The sequence below is a fragment of the Pyrus communis genome, chromosome 16 (assembly GCF_041283825.1).
Source record: "Pyrus communis isolate YQ-2024b chromosome 16, ASM4128382v1, whole genome shotgun sequence".
In the NCBI taxonomy this organism is placed as follows: domain Eukaryota; kingdom Viridiplantae; phylum Streptophyta; class Magnoliopsida; order Rosales; family Rosaceae; genus Pyrus; species Pyrus communis.
The window spans coordinates 1,086,800-1,102,063 of record NC_142580.1 but is presented as its reverse complement, the minus strand read 5'-3'; the positions used below and the strand labels follow the sequence as shown (position 1 = coordinate 1,102,063).

Sequence of the window (15,264 nt, the reverse complement as noted above, 5' to 3'; positions counted from 1 at the left end):
TTTCTTGTTCAATATTCTCAATAATGTTTTTTTTCTTCATAATAACAATGCTGTAGTGAAAGCAACATTGTTGTTTTAATTTAAAAAAATTTAACCAATCCAATAATGTTTTTTTTTTATGAAAACAATATTGTAGTGAAACGACATTGTTGTTTTAATTAAAAATAATAATAATGAATCCAAAGAGGAAAATAAAAAATAGTTGATGACGAGGTCGAAAATGTAGATGAAGATTGCGAGACCAATTAGAGTTGTGTCAATATTGGTTGAGTTCATATAATTGGCCCGATTCGGTTTTTCAACTGGCATTGGTTCAAGCAAAACCTTCCAAAACCGACTTTTCAATTTGGTCCGGTTCGATTTGTCGGTTGATCACTGCCCTTGCTGGAAGAATGCTCTTTTGATGGGTCCGGCGAAGTCCCACAACTCAAGCTCGAAGAGAATCCCATGAATCAATAACAGTATTATAAGACATGTTTGAAAGTGCTTTTCAAAACAGCTAAAAATGCTTTTAAATAACTTAAAGTGTTCATGTGAATGTTTGGTAAAAAAAGTTAAAAGTGCTTCTAAGTTGTATTTGAATCTCTGTTTTTAAAGAAGCACTTGGAAAAACGCTTGGAGATAAGCACTGCTACGTTAAAAAGATTAGTAGAAAAAGGAGAAAAATCAGCAAACAAGTAGCTAGCTAGCAACAGACCTTGAAGATAAGCACTTCCACATCCTGGTCATCAACCATTGCATGCACAATAAGTGCTTCTCCTCTCACACTGACTATATAATTCCAACACTGCTATCTCCTTATTATGTCCGTACTCCACACCCTTGTCATCTTCATCGCCGTCATCATCGTCGTATCTGAGTGCTCTGCGCCGGGCGGGAGTACTCAACACCCTTGGTCTCAAGACGTTCACATTCAAGGATTTAGAGGCAGAGCTACTGAAATATCTGCTAGATGCGGCTTTGGAAGAGGACGAGGAGTTGGTGGTGGCGTTTGGAGAAAATGGTAACTTGGCCGGGGAGGAGACCAGCGGAGCGCCGGAGTCCATCTTCCCAATTGGAAATGCTTCAACATAATAACGTGGATTTCCAAGCGTGAGTGCACAAGCAGATAAGTGTCACAAGAACATGTTGATTCACAATTTTGATTCTAGAAGATAAGGTGTGGGTCCCACGTGCGGGTGCGATAAATTATAGTATACTAATTTAATAAGAGGAAATTCAAGTAGAGTTGCTGGACCACATCATCTATAACTACTTCTCTTTGATAAGTCTAATAAAAGATTTTATGTAGTTCGGTCTCATTTGACACCACACTAGTCATTTGTGCGAGAAATGTTCTAGTTAGACTGTTTTATCGAAATTTTTCTTGCTCAATATATTTTTTGTATAATTTGTTTGAGTTTTACATTTTTTGTTGTTGATGATATTGTATGATAAATAATGCCATGTCGGATTGATTGTTACTAGACCAAACGATTATATTTGGATGCCACTCTTTTGGAGTTTAAGCATGCACAACGCTCTTTTTTTCCTATCTCGAAGTTTTGTTCCACGTTATTTTATATTGATACTGTACTCTGCCTAATGTGTTGTATTTTTCTTTTGGTAGTTTCTGTATTTAGTAAGTTGTTGATGCTAGTGATTTTTTGTATTTTATACTCCGTAATAGTAATTAGGTTGAGTGTCGTTTACAAAACGCATATATAGTTTATGATATTCACGTTTAAGTTTGGATAATTTATGTTATTAATGTGGGCAAACTCACATTGAAATTCTAGGGCGTAAATAGCAAGAGCCCCAAATCAATATGGGCCAACTCATGGCCAAGACCATAAAAAGGGCTGATGTGGATGTTGTTTCAATGAGTACGAAGCAAATTTGAGGCGTGATTTTTAACTTTGTCTGTCGTTCAACTCACAAGTCCTCGATCTCAAACGTCGAATTCAATTGGGTCACTAACACTTGTCGGTCCAAACCCACATTGTCACGATTTAATAATGTTTGTTTTCACTTATTTTAATATTATTTTTCATTTTTTAGTTACATTTCTTGCCCCACAATCAATGCTTATTGTTGGATACTTGGATTTCAATAGTTAAATCAAAATGCTTAAAACAATTTGGAAAAATAAAAAAAATTGCTTGGGTGAGTCTTCTCGCAGAAGGATGGATTATAATAACTTTGTCTTGTCCTCCCTTTTTTTTTTTTTTTTTTTTAAGGGGCCTCAACTTATCATCAAATTTGCATATAATTTATATTCTAGCTGATTTATTATTGCATTTCTTGTAAACAAATTAATTATTGACCTTAGATGGTAATTGCTTCCATGGTTTCTTTTTGGGGACAAATTTATGTAAATGTTAAATATGGATTATTTGTATATAATTTTACATAACTATATTCTACTTTAGTAGATTTAAGCTAGACTCACGGTGGAAGGTATACTTTTTGATATTCACAATATGTTTTGACAATTGAAGTCTGTAATGTTTTTTTTTACTCTTTGTATATACGATTAAACCGACATACACAATCGCTTTTTATGCAGCTAGAAAAGGAATTCTTTCTTAGTGTAATGGTGCATTTAATTTTTTTTTCCTTTATTTGATATTTTAGCGCTATATGCAAATTTTTCTAAAAATAAGGACCTAAACTTTTGAAAAATAGCCAATTTACCATCTAACCACCATAGATCCCATCAAACGGTCGTAATTAAATATAAAATTTACCATCGGACGTGTAACTGAAAATGACACAGCCGGCGGTTTTTCACGGCCGCAAGGACGCACGCGAAGGTAGCACTGCGGGCTTGACCCCACAGGCCCGACACCCTCTCTCTATCTCTGACTCACTCGTTAACTGCCCCGACTTCAATTATTTCTCTTGCATTAAAAACAAAATCAATCATTCATTAAAAAATAAAAAAATAAAAACGTTTTTTTTTTTCTCGGCCACGCGTTATCCTCATTCCTCACCCCCAAAAATTTATATAAACCCTACTCTCCCTCTGCTCGTCGCTAGTAATCAAATTTTCACAATTCAGACGGCAATTGATCATTTTTCTCTCTCAATTTGTCTGTTTCGTTCTGTTTGATCGTTTTCCGAAACCCTAATCCCCAATTCTAAGGTTTCCCCTCGCGGATCTCCCTCCATTTGTCTCCACTTTCGCCCTCCACAATTACTGCAAATGGAAATTCTAGTCCTTTGAAATGGGAAATTAGGGTTTGATAGTCAGCTGGTGTGTGTATTTTGCGTCGTTGTGGGGGTGGTTTTTGGTGGCCATGGCTGCTTTGCAGAGAGTGGCGCAGTCCAGCGTGAGCACTACTGCGAGTAGTTACGGTTCGTGTAAAGGTGGTGGTGGTGTTTTGTCACCGTCTGCCGCTGAAATGGCAGTTCCTGATCGGTTTCCGGCAGGCTTGAGGGTTCTAGTGGTCGACGACGACACCACGTGCTTGAGGATTCTTGAGCTGATGCTCCTCCGGTGTCTCTACCAGGGTATGCCGTTGATCTTCTAGCTAGGACCTCGTTGATTGGTTATGCTTATGCTTTATTTGCTTTTAGTTGATTTGAGCTTGTTATTAGTGTGAATTGGTCGTGGACTGTGCTACTGATGCTTGCTGTGTAGAAAAAACAAGTTATTATCTCAAATATTAAGGACTGTTTCAGGTCTGTATTGGATATGGATCAGTTGCAGGGCTAATCTATATGAAATTGAACATATATTTATATATTAACCCTGTAATTTTATTATGGAGATCGAAGCAGCTGGATTAATTAGCTGTTGTAGTCTGTAAGTCTCTACCTCAAATGCGAAATGAGGAATTTGAGAATTGAAACGAGGTAAGCAGTAGGTGTTTAAGTAGCCATTAAGCATACCCTTCTTCGTTACTTGAACTGTGACCTTTCCGACGAGTCAACTTGACCTGTTTTAATTGTTCTCATGGTTCTGTTGGTTCGTTAATATAATTAGAAAGCTTTTGTGCTTGATTTATTATATTGGGAAATCACGGTAAACCTATTTATTTAGGCCAGCTTGTGGAATTTCTGTTCATTGTGTATTTAACAAGCAAACAATGTCAGGATAGCTGAATTATGTAATGTAGGAGCAGAGTAAAGCTACGTGACTTTTGTTATTTTCTTTATGCTTTTGTTTTTTTTGCTGGCAGTTACCATCTGTTCCGAGGCTACTGTTGCTTTGAATCTTCTACGAGAGAGGAAAGATTGTTTTGATGTGGTACTGAGTGATGTCCATATGCCTGATATGGATGGATTTAAACTCCTGGAACACATTGGTCTGGAAATGGACCTTCCTGTTATCAGTGAGTATATTAATTTTAATTACTTCAATGGTAGTCGAATTATGCCATGTGTGTATTAACATGACGGTGTATTGTTCAGTGATGTCTGCTGATGGGAGAACAAGCGTTGTTATGAGAGGAATTAGACATGGGGCCTGTGATTTTTTAATTAAGCCTGTACGTGAGGCAGAACTCAAGAATATTTGGCAGCATGTTGTTAGGAAAAAATGGAATGGAAGTAAAGAACTTGAACATTCTGGGAGCTTGGAAGATAATGATCCACATAAACGAGGAAACAATGATATTGAATACACATCTTCTGTTAACGAAGGAACAGAAGTTTCATTGAAAGGTCAGAAGAAGAGGATCAACGCTAAAGAAGATGATGATGGTGATACAGAAAACGATGATATGTCTACATCAAAGAAACCTCGTGTAGTATGGTCAGTTGAACTCCATCAGCAATTTGTCACTGCTGTGAACCAGCTTGGGCTTGATAGTATGATCTTTAAATTTTTACTTTTTATTTTCATTATATTACATATATACATATTATACGAAGGTGTACCTGGTTTACATACGTTGACATCATAATATGACTGCTCAATCTGGCTTTCTGTTACTGATCACAACTTTTTGTTATATTTCAGAGGCTGTACCAAAGAGAATTCTTGAAATGATGAATGTACCCGGTTTAACTCGAGAAAATGTTGCTAGCCATCTGCAGGTATGGTGCTTCCCCTCATATTGGTCAGATAGCTTTGCATGATTTCATATTGTTGTCTTTGTCACTGACAAGAATGACACATAAAACAGAAGCATTTAAGAATTCAACGCATAAAATAATATGTGATTATTAGTACTGTAACTACAATTATGCATTATGCTTGATTCAAAATCATCAGTTTACTTTAAAAACCTAACTTGAATTATGAGAACAGTAATATTTTCCATATGCACATGGGTCTAATACTAATGGGATGGGCGCATCTTTTCAAAATGAAATATAGAATTGTGTTTTCTCTATCTTTCATTTACATTCCGACTTGGTCTTTTTATATGCATACAATTGACTTGAGTTCTTCATTTGTTTTCCTAAGAGAATTATTTACTTGAAAGAATTAAGTGGTTGTGCAGAAATTCAGGTTATATTTGAAGAGATTAAATGGAGTAGCTCAACAACAAAGTGGGATTGCAAATGCTTTTTGTGGTCCTGCAGACTCAAATGGGAAGTTGGGCTCGCTTAGTAGATTTGACTTCCCAGCTTTGGCTGCCTCTGGACAAATTCCTCCGCAAACACTAGCCGCCCTGCAAGCTGAGCTTTTAGGTCAACCTGCAGGGAACCTCATGCCAGCAACGGATCAGCCTGCTCTTCTACATGCATCCCTACAAGGAGCCAAGCGTCCCCCTGTTGAACATGGTGTGCCATTCGTGCAGCCTTTTATAAAAAGCCAATCAAATGTTTCCAAACAGTTTCCACAACCCGTCATTTCTGCTGAGGATGTATCTCCAGGATTTGGACAATGGAGGTCTAATAATCGTAGTACAGTGGCACCCAGCAATTATCATGGAGGGTCGAGTGCTCTGAATAGTAACTTATTGATGGGCGTTGTGCAGCAGGAGCAAAGGCAACATGATCGAACACAGCAGCAGTCTGCGCTAATCGAACCTTGCCGTTCGTTTAATGTGCAGCCATCTTGCCTTGTGGTCCCCTCTCAATCGTCAACTGGTTTCCAGGCTGGAAATAGTCCTGCTTCTTTCAATCAGAGTATTAGCTTTAACAAGTCTACTGTTATTGATTACAGTCTGCTCTCGGATCAATCTAATAATTCCTTGAATATTGGACATATACCAACTGGAAATCTTAAAATTACCGGCACGCTTGGTGGGTACTCTGCCCCAGGTTCTATTTCTCCCACTTCTTGCATAGTTAATGCTGACAACAATAGCACCAGTTACCAGAATTCAACTGCGACATTTAGTGATTCCAGAGAGTTGCCGGGGGTTTTGCATAATACGTCAAACAGCCAGGGTTTTTATGTTGATAAATCAGGGGAAATGCTTGATCAGGGACCCCTTAGGAATCTTGGATTTGTGGGTAAAGAGACTTGCATTCCAAGTCGATTTGCAGTTGATGATTTTGAATCGCAAATGAGCAACTTGAACCCTGGAAGGATCCAGGTGGAGAACAGTGGTGCCCTAGTCAAGCAGGAGCCAATTGTGGATTATGTGGATAACGAGAAACTAGGCATCCCAATATTGCAGCAATATTCTTCAAGTGATTTCATGAGTCCTTTCACTGATTAGGTAACTACTGTCCGGTATTATTCTATTTTTATCATGATCTATATTAGCAACATCTGAAAAATAGTGTGTGTGCGTGCGCGTCTATGTTTTATCCACTAGTAGTTCTTTGTTCGTCGAATCTGTTATCCTAGAACCACAAGCTTGTAGATGTCGTCGTAATCTAATTCTCATTGTTATTTGCAACAGGCGTTTATTTAGTGGTTAGCTCAAGTCTCTTGATTTCCGTGACGCGTACAGATTGTTTCATTATCAAAATGTTCAGTAGAGATTGCAGTTGAAGTATGTGTATTATTTCTACGTTTAGATCTAATTGACTAGCCTGCACCGGGCTCAGTTGCAGAGCGGCCTCTTGCATCCGAGACTCGAAAGAAATTGAGCACAAACATGGGGGAGTATCAGTATCGGTCCGGAGGAAAATAAATTGTGTCAGACTCCAACAGCTTGAATTGGTTCCTTCCCATATGATGATTGGCATCTTGCCAAACATAATTGTGTTAGTTATTTGGATCTAGTTATGTTGAAATATGACTCGTGCCTTAAATCCATTGCCCAATCTTGTAAATTTAGTTTGGTTCAAACATTTTAGCTTAGCTTGCATTCTTCACCGGGCGCTTGCCGGATGTATAACTTATCCCGCCTCAAAGGAAACGAGTCTTTTGTCACTCTGTCGTTTAATCCTTTGTTCAAGCAGGCACCCGTGTATGGTATAGTATACATTGGGATTCTTGTTTGTTGAATCTTCGACCGTGTATCCGTACATTCTTTCGGTAAAACGTCATGTACCAGTAGAATTTTTGAGAGGAGAGGCCACCCAACCCATTTGGTTTTTGCATGATCAATGATTAGTGGTGGAGTTTAGAATTTTCAAATAATGGTTCATGATTTTGACTTTAAAAAACTACATTAGACTATTTCGTCAAGCATCTGCTAGGAACTTGTCAATTTTTGTCAACATATATGCCAACAGCTACTGTGGTCTTGAAATGCTTGTCGAGAGTGGCTATAGAAAATTGTGGGGTAATATTAAAGACTCAAGACTTGTCAACTGAGACATTTCATTGAACATTTGGTGCGCACGATAGAGATGCACATAAGAGAGAGTAAGAGAAGAATGTTGTAATTTAGTTTGTGCTAGCTGTTTATAGTGTCAAATTTAATACACATACAAATAGGGGTGTGCTATCTACACATCCCATTTTACTTCTCACGCACCCCTTGATAATTTTTGTCCGTTGATCTTCTTTAATTCACTCGATCCGATGGTCAAAAATTAAAAATGTGTGTAGGAAGTAAAATGGGGTGTGTGGATATCAGACCCCATACAAACATACATAGAGTTTTCAAAGTTGTTAAGATCAAGAACCAATGATCTCATGCTGGCTCCGCCATTGTCAATGATACAAAGGGAAGTTTGGTGAAGAATTAACTTAAGTCCCAGGAGGATCTTGGAGATCCTCAAATTGTGTTCGTTTATCGTATATCGTGCGGTCAGTTTTCGTTAGGTGTCATTTATATTTAATTTAAAATAAAAGTATTTAAAATAATTTATGATTGCACGATGTACGATGAACAGACACGATTTGAAGATCTCTAAATCCTCAAAAAGAGAATCCGGTGAGGATCCTCGTTCACTTAAGTCACTGTCAACGTCATCTTGTTTTTATTATTTTTATTTTCAACCCACGACTATGCATGATGCTATTTAATTAATATTTTTTTCAGGCGTGGGTGGTGAGAGACCATGTGTTTGAGAGGGGTGTCCAATATCGGCAAGGCACGCTGAGCAGCGAGCATGTGTCATGCTTCATAATAATATCGACCTCTTGCGATTGAAAACAATAACGATAATTGGAAGAATTACATGAATAGATAATTTAAAATATTTGAGTAATTTTTTTATAAACTAAATGGGTTGAGTCTGGTGAGGTAAATAAGAGAAACACATACATGAAATTAGTCATGTTGGATACAGTAGTGTACTCCATCTTATGTTCGAATCCTTTATTTTGTATTTTAGATATATTTTTTAACTTTTTAAATAACTATATTTAATCTTCCCCGTTAATATCATAAATAGTTTTTTTTTTTTTGTGAGAAGCTAAAACGAATTTATAAAAATTACTTTCCTCCTATAAATTGTAACGCAGAAAAAGATATATATAAAAAAACAAAATACAGCGAGTCGTCAATGGCAATGATGGTCCAACCTTTTGGCCGTTAAATTATCAAATCAATTTAAATTTTTTATAATGTTCTTCCAAATTCCCATGAGAATCAAAAGAGTGGAGATGCTTGTACGAACTCAGAGTCACTAGCGACAAACCAGCATTGTCCCATTTCTCCGTTCTTTACTTCTCCCGCCCTTTATTGGCTTTCTAAACACCATTTAGTCCCTTTTGTCCGTAGGAATCCAGAGAGTCCGTTTCGTCAACGCAACACTCTCTCTCCAAATCACTTCTTCTTCCTTGTAAAATCCCAGAAACAAAGCAACTCTCAGACCCAGAAACCAAAAAATGGAGAAAACCCAAGATTTTGCAGTGGCTGAGATGAAGAAATCAGTGCAAAAGCTTGGATCTTCCACTGAGGTAGGAGCAAATTACAATGCTTTCTCATACAGTGTATAATATTAATCATTCACTTTTGTACTTCATATTAATCCATGGTTGTTTTGTTGGCAGAAGTTTGGAGACCCAACTCTCATGAGGTTCTTGATTGCGAGATCAATGGACCCGGACAAAGCAGCAAAGACGTTTGTTCAGTGGCACAAATGGAGGGCTTCGTTTGTTCCAAATGGGTTCGTTTCGGATGCCGAAGTGAAGGATCAGTTGGCAGACAGAAAGATCTTCTTGCAGGGTTTGTCCAAGGACGGGTACCCTGTGATGGTTGTGAAAGCAAGCCAGCATTGTCCTTCCAAGGACCAGCTCCAATTCAAGAGTAATTATCTCTGCCTAATTTTCTATTGTTTCATCAAATCTTGGTAATTATATCACTCTTTAAAATGCAATTGGAGAGAAGTTCAAGTATAAAGCGGTTTGGCAAGTGCAAATGTGGGTTAGGTTAGTTGGTTAGCGTAAAGTAACTGGTGAATTATGGATTCACTTTAGTTTGTCTCTTGTTGCAGAATTCGTGGTTCATCTGCTTGACAAAACAATCGCAAGGTACCTCTCAACTTAGCTAATATTAAAATGTCTTATTCAAAACAATTGCATTGTCAAAAACTCTAGAGTACATTTGATGTAATACATACATTGCTGAATTTATCGGCTGGTTGTGGATTTGAGATGCTTAAAACGCAATGTATTGAAATGTCAATTCAAATCATCAAAAAGGTTACCCTTTTGATGAGTTCTTGAAATGTCCATTCAAAGCAATTACAAGATACCTCTCAATTTGAAATGTCTATATTAAAAACACCGAAAGCACAAGCATCTGCCTCCGCATGAGGTTTATGGAAGGCATGATCGGATGTGTAAAGAATACATGTCGTACGCAGGATTATGAATCTTTAGAGCCAGTACATGATAGGGCTTGAAAACACTGGTCACATAAATAGAATTGTGCCCATGCTTCTTTCGGTCGAGAAATGTCAGGTATAAGAATTTCATGTTCTTGCAAAGTCGCAATGCCAATTGTATGAAGTTGTTAATAGGAGAATTAGACGTTCGATGTGTATTTTCTGTAGTTGCTGTAAACCTCAAACCCCTTGTTGGATGGAAGATGGTTTAACTTTATGTAATGAATGAGTTTTTATCTCTCTTAAATTTGAATACATTCAACTTTTCTACATAGATCAATCAGGATGTCTCAGCATTTTGTTTTTCGTTTTGCTTGTCTAGCTCTTTCAGGGGAAAAGAAATTGGAAACGAAAAGATGATCGTCATTCTTGATTTGCAACAACTGTCATACAAAAATGTTGATGCGCGAGGGTTTATCACCGGATTTCAATTTCTGCAGGTGATGTTCAACATTTTTGACAACTTCAAACTTCTGGTGCAAATGTGATAGAACCCCTCCATGAAGATTGTGGTGCTATTTTATTAGCAAAACATGTGCTAGAAGGACCCCCTGGTCTAGCGAGAGCATTTCCTCGCTATGCATGAACTGTTGCTTAATCACTTTGTTTTCGTTTAAATGTGCAGTCTTACTACCCCGAGCGATTAGCGAAGTTGTTCATCTTAAGCATGCCATGGTTTTTTGTGAGTGTCTGGAGGATGATTTCTCGCTTCCTCGATAAGGCAACGCAAGAGAAGGTATGTCTTGTCCAACTCGATAAACATGAAAATTTTCTAGTTTTGTCCAACTCTTTTTTGGTACCTCTATGGAATCAAGCTGGTGCAACAATCTGGATGAAGTTGGTATATTACGAATCGGGTTTCATTGTTTCTGAATGTAGAAGAATGATGACGTAAAAGCATATTTGCCGTTATCTTAGTTTGCGATCGTGACTGCAGATTGTGATTGTGAGCAATGAGGAAGGAACAAAAAACTTCAGAAAGGAAATCGGCGAAGAAAACTTGCCAGAAGAGTATGGCGGACGAGCAAAGCTTGTACTTCTCCAAGATGTTGTACTGGCACCGGTGGAGGATTGATTCTACAGCTGCATCAAGATTGAGGATGCTCTCGCAGTCTGATCTTCTAGGCAGACTTTGTACTGTTAATCCGCTAGACGTGAAAGTAATTTGTTCCTTCTAATGCTTCATCCATGAGTGATTCATCTTTTACTTTTAACTTGGACGACGTTGCTTATATATTCATGACATACATTTCTATCTTCATCTCTCTTGTCACGTGACTAAATATGACAAGATAGATAAAATAAGAGAAATGATAAACACATACTATTCTAAAATAAAGAGAAATGTATGGAGAGGTAAAAATAATGTGTGAAAATAATTAACGGCAGTATAGATAAATTTATCTAACCGTTGCAATGAAAAGTTGTACTTTTAGGTGATTGTTCGAGCAAATTTAGTAAGAGAAATGCTCAACTCTCTGTTAGCTCATACTTTTATCACAATGTTTTATAACGTTGACATTTAAATTTACATTAAACGGTGAGGTAAAAAAGATTTTAGGGAAAATCCCACGTGCAATATCAAGTTCAACAGTCACATAGACCATAGTATATAACCGACGTTTGCAAAACTCAAAACCCCAATCCGCCGCCGCCGCCGCTACTCGTTTCTCCTCGGCTCCAACCAGATTCTCCAAAATGTCCACTTTCACCCACCATCACAACGGCCTCCTCCTTAAGACTCCCCTCTCCGGCCGGTCCCGGGACTCCGTGTCCAAGTCGCGACCCGGCCCATTCACAGTCCGAATGTCTCTCCAAGAGACCGGCCCGTCAGTTGCGGTGGTCGGCGTTACCGGTGCCGTCGGTCAGGAGTTCCTCTCTGTCCTCCAAGACCGCGACTTCCCTTTCCGGTCAATCAAGATGCTTGCCTCCAAGCGGTCCGCGGGTCAGAACTTGAAGTTCCTCGGCGAAAACTACGTCGTTGAGGAGCTCACCCACGACAGCTTTGACGGCGTCGAAATCGCCCTCTTCAGCGCCGGCGGGTCAATCAGCAAAGAGTTCGGTCCCGTCGCCGTAGAGCGCGGCACCATTGTCGTTGATAATAGCTCTGCTTTCCGGATGCAGAATGACGTGCCGCTTGTGGTCCCAGAAGTCAATCCGGAGGCTATGGAGGGTATCAAGGTTGGAAAGGGAAAGGGGGCGCTCATTGCTAACCCTAATTGCTCCACCATTATTTGTTTAATGGCTGTCACCCCTCTCCATCGCCATTCTAAGGTTTGTGAAATGGGTTTTTCTTGCATTTGGTTGTGGAGCTATAAAGTTGTTTGCTTTCCTGTTGTAGTTATGAGATTTTTTTGCATGTTTTCGGGTTTGTTTTGAAATCGGATTTTCGTGAGCTTGTTTTTGGAGGTACAAAGTTGGTTGCTTTGGTGTTCTATTTGGATTTTAAATGTGAATTCTTAAATGGGGTTTTGTGAAATTAGTTGAGATGGATTGGGTTATGATTTATGAAGCCGTTTCCAGGTAAAGCGAATGGTTGTTAGTACGTATCAGGCTGCTAGTGGAGCTGGTGCTGCTGCCATGAGAGAGCTTGAGCTGCAAACTCGGGAGGTTTTGTTTTACTTCATCTCTCGTTGTTTTTGGTTGTTCTTTTTTTTTTTTTTTTTTTTTTTCAGTTTACGACTGTAGTAATGTAATTTGATTTCTGTACTAAGGTTTTGGAAGGGAAGCCTCCAACCACTAAGATATTTTCACGACAGGTCTGTCTATTTGTTGTGAATTGTTCAAGTTTGTAGTGGAAATTAAATTTGTTTTCCATGAAGCATCATTGAACCGTACATTTGCCTTTGCCTTTTGCAGTATGCATTTAATTTGTTTTCGCACAACTCAGCAGTTCTTTCAAATGGATATAATGAAGAGGAAATGAAACTAGTCAAGGAGACACGAAAAATATGGGTTAGTTTCTTTTGTACTTTTATCAGTCAGAATAATTTAATTGGAAAGCAGCTTGTAAGTTTGCAGATGTTAATAACATAGCTATATGTATAATTTATTTGTTATCCATTTCCTCAGAGTGACAATGATGTCAAGGTAACTGCCACATGTATACGAGTTCCTGTCATGCGGGCACATGCTGAGAGTATAAATCTTCAATTTGAGAACCAACTGGACGAGGTAATACCATAATGCTGTCTTTTATGTAGGCTATAATTCAGCAGTGAACTCTATTTTGCTCAATACTTGCATCAATGGTTTTCACCTTGCAAACCTGCAGTTAAGCGTTGTGATGATTCTTTTGTGTCTCTTGTGATTTTAGGCTATTCTTGTATCCTATTTGTAATGGTTTGGTTAAGTGAACATCAGTTCAGTCGGTGCTTTCATTCTCTTTAACCTCTTTCGAGCACATTTCTTAATATTTTTCAGTTAGTCCTAACATTATAAGTACTATGGTGTAGCATTTGGTTTTGCGTGACTTCTACAGTCCTCTCTCAAATTAGCGAAATAATGAAACATTCTTGAAGGTGTTAAGATTCCTATCTTTTCACACTCTCCTTAGAGTTATAGATCTGTTCACTGTCCAGGACACTGCAAGGGAAATTCTGAAGAAAGCGCCTGGGCTGGTGGTTATTGATGACCGAACAGCGAATAACTTCCCTACACCTTTGGAGGTGTCAAACAAAGATGATGTTGCAGTAGGCAGAATCCGTCGTGATGTATCCCAAGAAGGGAACTATGGGTAAGGCGAACAGTACTAATCTTTCGCTTTCTAATTGTATATATTTCGGCAAGCCACTCATGGCATTTCTCTAAGCAGGTTGGATATATTTGTATGCGGTGATCAAATACGCAAGGGAGCTGCACTTAATGCTGTTCAGATTGCCGAGATGTTGATATAGTTAACTTTGCTTTCAAGGGCTACGTTTTGCCATATATATCTATTTGAGAGGTGAGAGGTGAGGTGAAGTGATTTTGAGTTGATTCTGTTTTAGTCTTCTGGATGTGGGTGCAAGATGAAATCGAGCAAATTCAGGCAGCCAGTGTTTTTTGTTTTGGTAGAACAAGATATTAGGCTTATCAGTTCTTCATGAATATCCTTCCATTTGGAGGGGAATTTTGTATAATTTATCTTTTTTATTTTTAAGGGAATAAATTGTACCTGTTCTGTTTCGACTGAAGCGTATTTGATTGGGATATAGAGGAAGTGAATTGCATTGCAACTACAATCAAGGTTCGAAAGAGTATCATGATTAGTTCGCGGATACTTTTACTAATCCAGGTAACCATGATATGCCTACTAAGTGTCCCTTAATTTCACTGTCGGCTTTAGTTAGACCTTAAGATGTCATACACACATATGGTAATTAAAATAGATTTGGGCTTTATTTAATTAAAAAAGGGATTCAAGTCACAAGTCCAAGCAAGTTCATGTCGTCAAAATTCTTGAAGAGGTGCGACATTTAAATATAAAAGAATGAAAAAGATTATATTTAAAATCTACCGCATGGTAGATTTTTGAGTGAATTGTAGTGCTACTTAATAATGTCCGGTAGCAAACTAAGCCGTACACAAGTTTTTCTCGTGATATAAAATGAGAGAATTTTGAACACGAATGTACATTGCTTAAGCCAACAAACCTAACCAACATCCACATTTCTTGCTTTCTTGAAGTACATAGAATAAGAATTGGTGAAGTTCCAAAGTAGGTTATTGACTCCTTTCGGAGCAAGATCCGACTTTCCAAAAAGTACCCAAAAAAAAAAAAACCCTTGCTCGCCAAGGATATATGCTCTCTCAACCTTGCTCGCCAAGGACCAAAAATAACCCTTCATGGGAGGTATTTGCCCATCTCACGTGTGAGATTCTAGAAGGTTCTTGGTCAAAACTTCTCCCCAGGGCTTACCTTAGGATTGGTCCAAAACTTCCAGAAGGTTCCAGGCCATATTGTTCAATTCGTCATTAGGAGCTCAATTAAGATATAATCGCCCTATAACACCAATTTGACTTTTGAACTTTTTAAGTACAAAACTAGGAATTTCAAACTTATTAAAATACAAATAATCTTACATGTAATGGTAATGTAGTTGTGCTAAAAACAATTATGCCTTTTCAATCTGGTGGAAGTTCGATCCTAGTCCATTCTCCTCC

The 15,264-nt window shown here is 38.2% G+C and overlaps 3 protein-coding genes across 4 annotated transcripts; all 3 read left to right on the top strand.

The window, feature by feature from the left end:
• Positions 1-2,866: 2,866 nt before the first annotated feature.
• Positions 2,867-7,267, top strand: LOC137731334 (two-component response regulator ORR21). Its single transcript, XM_068470438.2, has 6 exons — positions 2,867-3,495; positions 4,167-4,319; positions 4,399-4,797; positions 4,949-5,025; positions 5,436-6,605; positions 6,792-7,267. The coding sequence occupies exons 1-5, from the start codon at positions 3,282-3,284 to the stop codon at positions 6,603-6,605; spliced, it is 2,013 nt and encodes a 670-aa protein (XP_068326539.1). The 5' UTR covers positions 2,867-3,281; the 3' UTR covers positions 6,792-7,267.
• Positions 7,268-8,866: 1,599 nt separating this feature from the next.
• LOC137730591 (SEC14 cytosolic factor) lies at positions 8,867-11,380 on the top strand. Of its 2 annotated transcripts, none has more exons than XM_068469578.2 (6): positions 8,867-9,190; positions 9,287-9,539; positions 9,727-9,763; positions 10,442-10,559; positions 10,745-10,855; positions 11,057-11,380. In XM_068469578.2, exons 1-6 carry the CDS (start codon positions 9,119-9,121, stop codon positions 11,192-11,194), a joined length of 729 nt encoding a protein of 242 aa, XP_068325679.1. In that variant the 5' UTR covers positions 8,867-9,118; the 3' UTR covers positions 11,195-11,380. The 2 variants fall into 2 exon arrangements, with proteins under 2 accessions (XP_068325679.1, XP_068325678.1); XM_068469577.2 differs by having other exon boundaries at positions 8,868-9,190; positions 9,284-9,539.
• Positions 11,381-11,731: 351 nt separating this feature from the next.
• Positions 11,732-14,286, top strand: LOC137732357 (uncharacterized). Its single transcript, XM_068471667.2, has 7 exons — positions 11,732-12,393; positions 12,643-12,729; positions 12,834-12,878; positions 12,979-13,074; positions 13,192-13,293; positions 13,701-13,855; positions 13,934-14,286. The coding sequence occupies exons 1-7, from the start codon at positions 11,818-11,820 to the stop codon at positions 14,013-14,015; spliced, it is 1,143 nt and encodes a 380-aa protein (XP_068327768.1). The 5' UTR covers positions 11,732-11,817; the 3' UTR covers positions 14,016-14,286.
• Positions 14,287-15,264: the final 978 nt, after the last annotated feature.

Excerpts from the sequence above, each read along its gene's own strand:
- LOC137731334 (XM_068470438.2), top strand. The coding sequence starts at position 3,282 with ATGGCTGCTTTGCAGAGAGTGGCGCAGTCCAGCGTGAGCACTACTGCG. Across the intron at positions 4,320-4,398 it reads AATGGACCTTCCTGTTATCA|TGATGTCTGCTGATGGGAGA; the intron begins GTGAGTATATTA and ends TGTATTGTTCAG. Across the intron at positions 5,026-5,435 it reads ATGTTGCTAGCCATCTGCAG|AAATTCAGGTTATATTTGAA; the intron begins GTATGGTGCTTC and ends GTGGTTGTGCAG.
- LOC137730591 (XM_068469577.2), top strand. The coding sequence starts at position 9,119 with ATGGAGAAAACCCAAGATTTTGCAGTGGCTGAGATGAAGAAATCAGTG. Across the intron at positions 9,191-9,283 it reads AGCTTGGATCTTCCACTGAG|AAGTTTGGAGACCCAACTCT; the intron begins GTAGGAGCAAAT and ends TTTTGTTGGCAG. Across the intron at positions 10,856-11,056 it reads ATAAGGCAACGCAAGAGAAG|ATTGTGATTGTGAGCAATGA; the intron begins GTATGTCTTGTC and ends TCGTGACTGCAG.
- LOC137732357 (XM_068471667.2), top strand. The coding sequence starts at position 11,818 with ATGTCCACTTTCACCCACCATCACAACGGCCTCCTCCTTAAGACTCCC. Across the intron at positions 12,394-12,642 it reads CTCTCCATCGCCATTCTAAG|GTAAAGCGAATGGTTGTTAG; the intron begins GTTTGTGAAATG and ends AGCCGTTTCCAG. Across the intron at positions 12,879-12,978 it reads CTAAGATATTTTCACGACAG|TATGCATTTAATTTGTTTTC; the intron begins GTCTGTCTATTT and ends TGCCTTTTGCAG.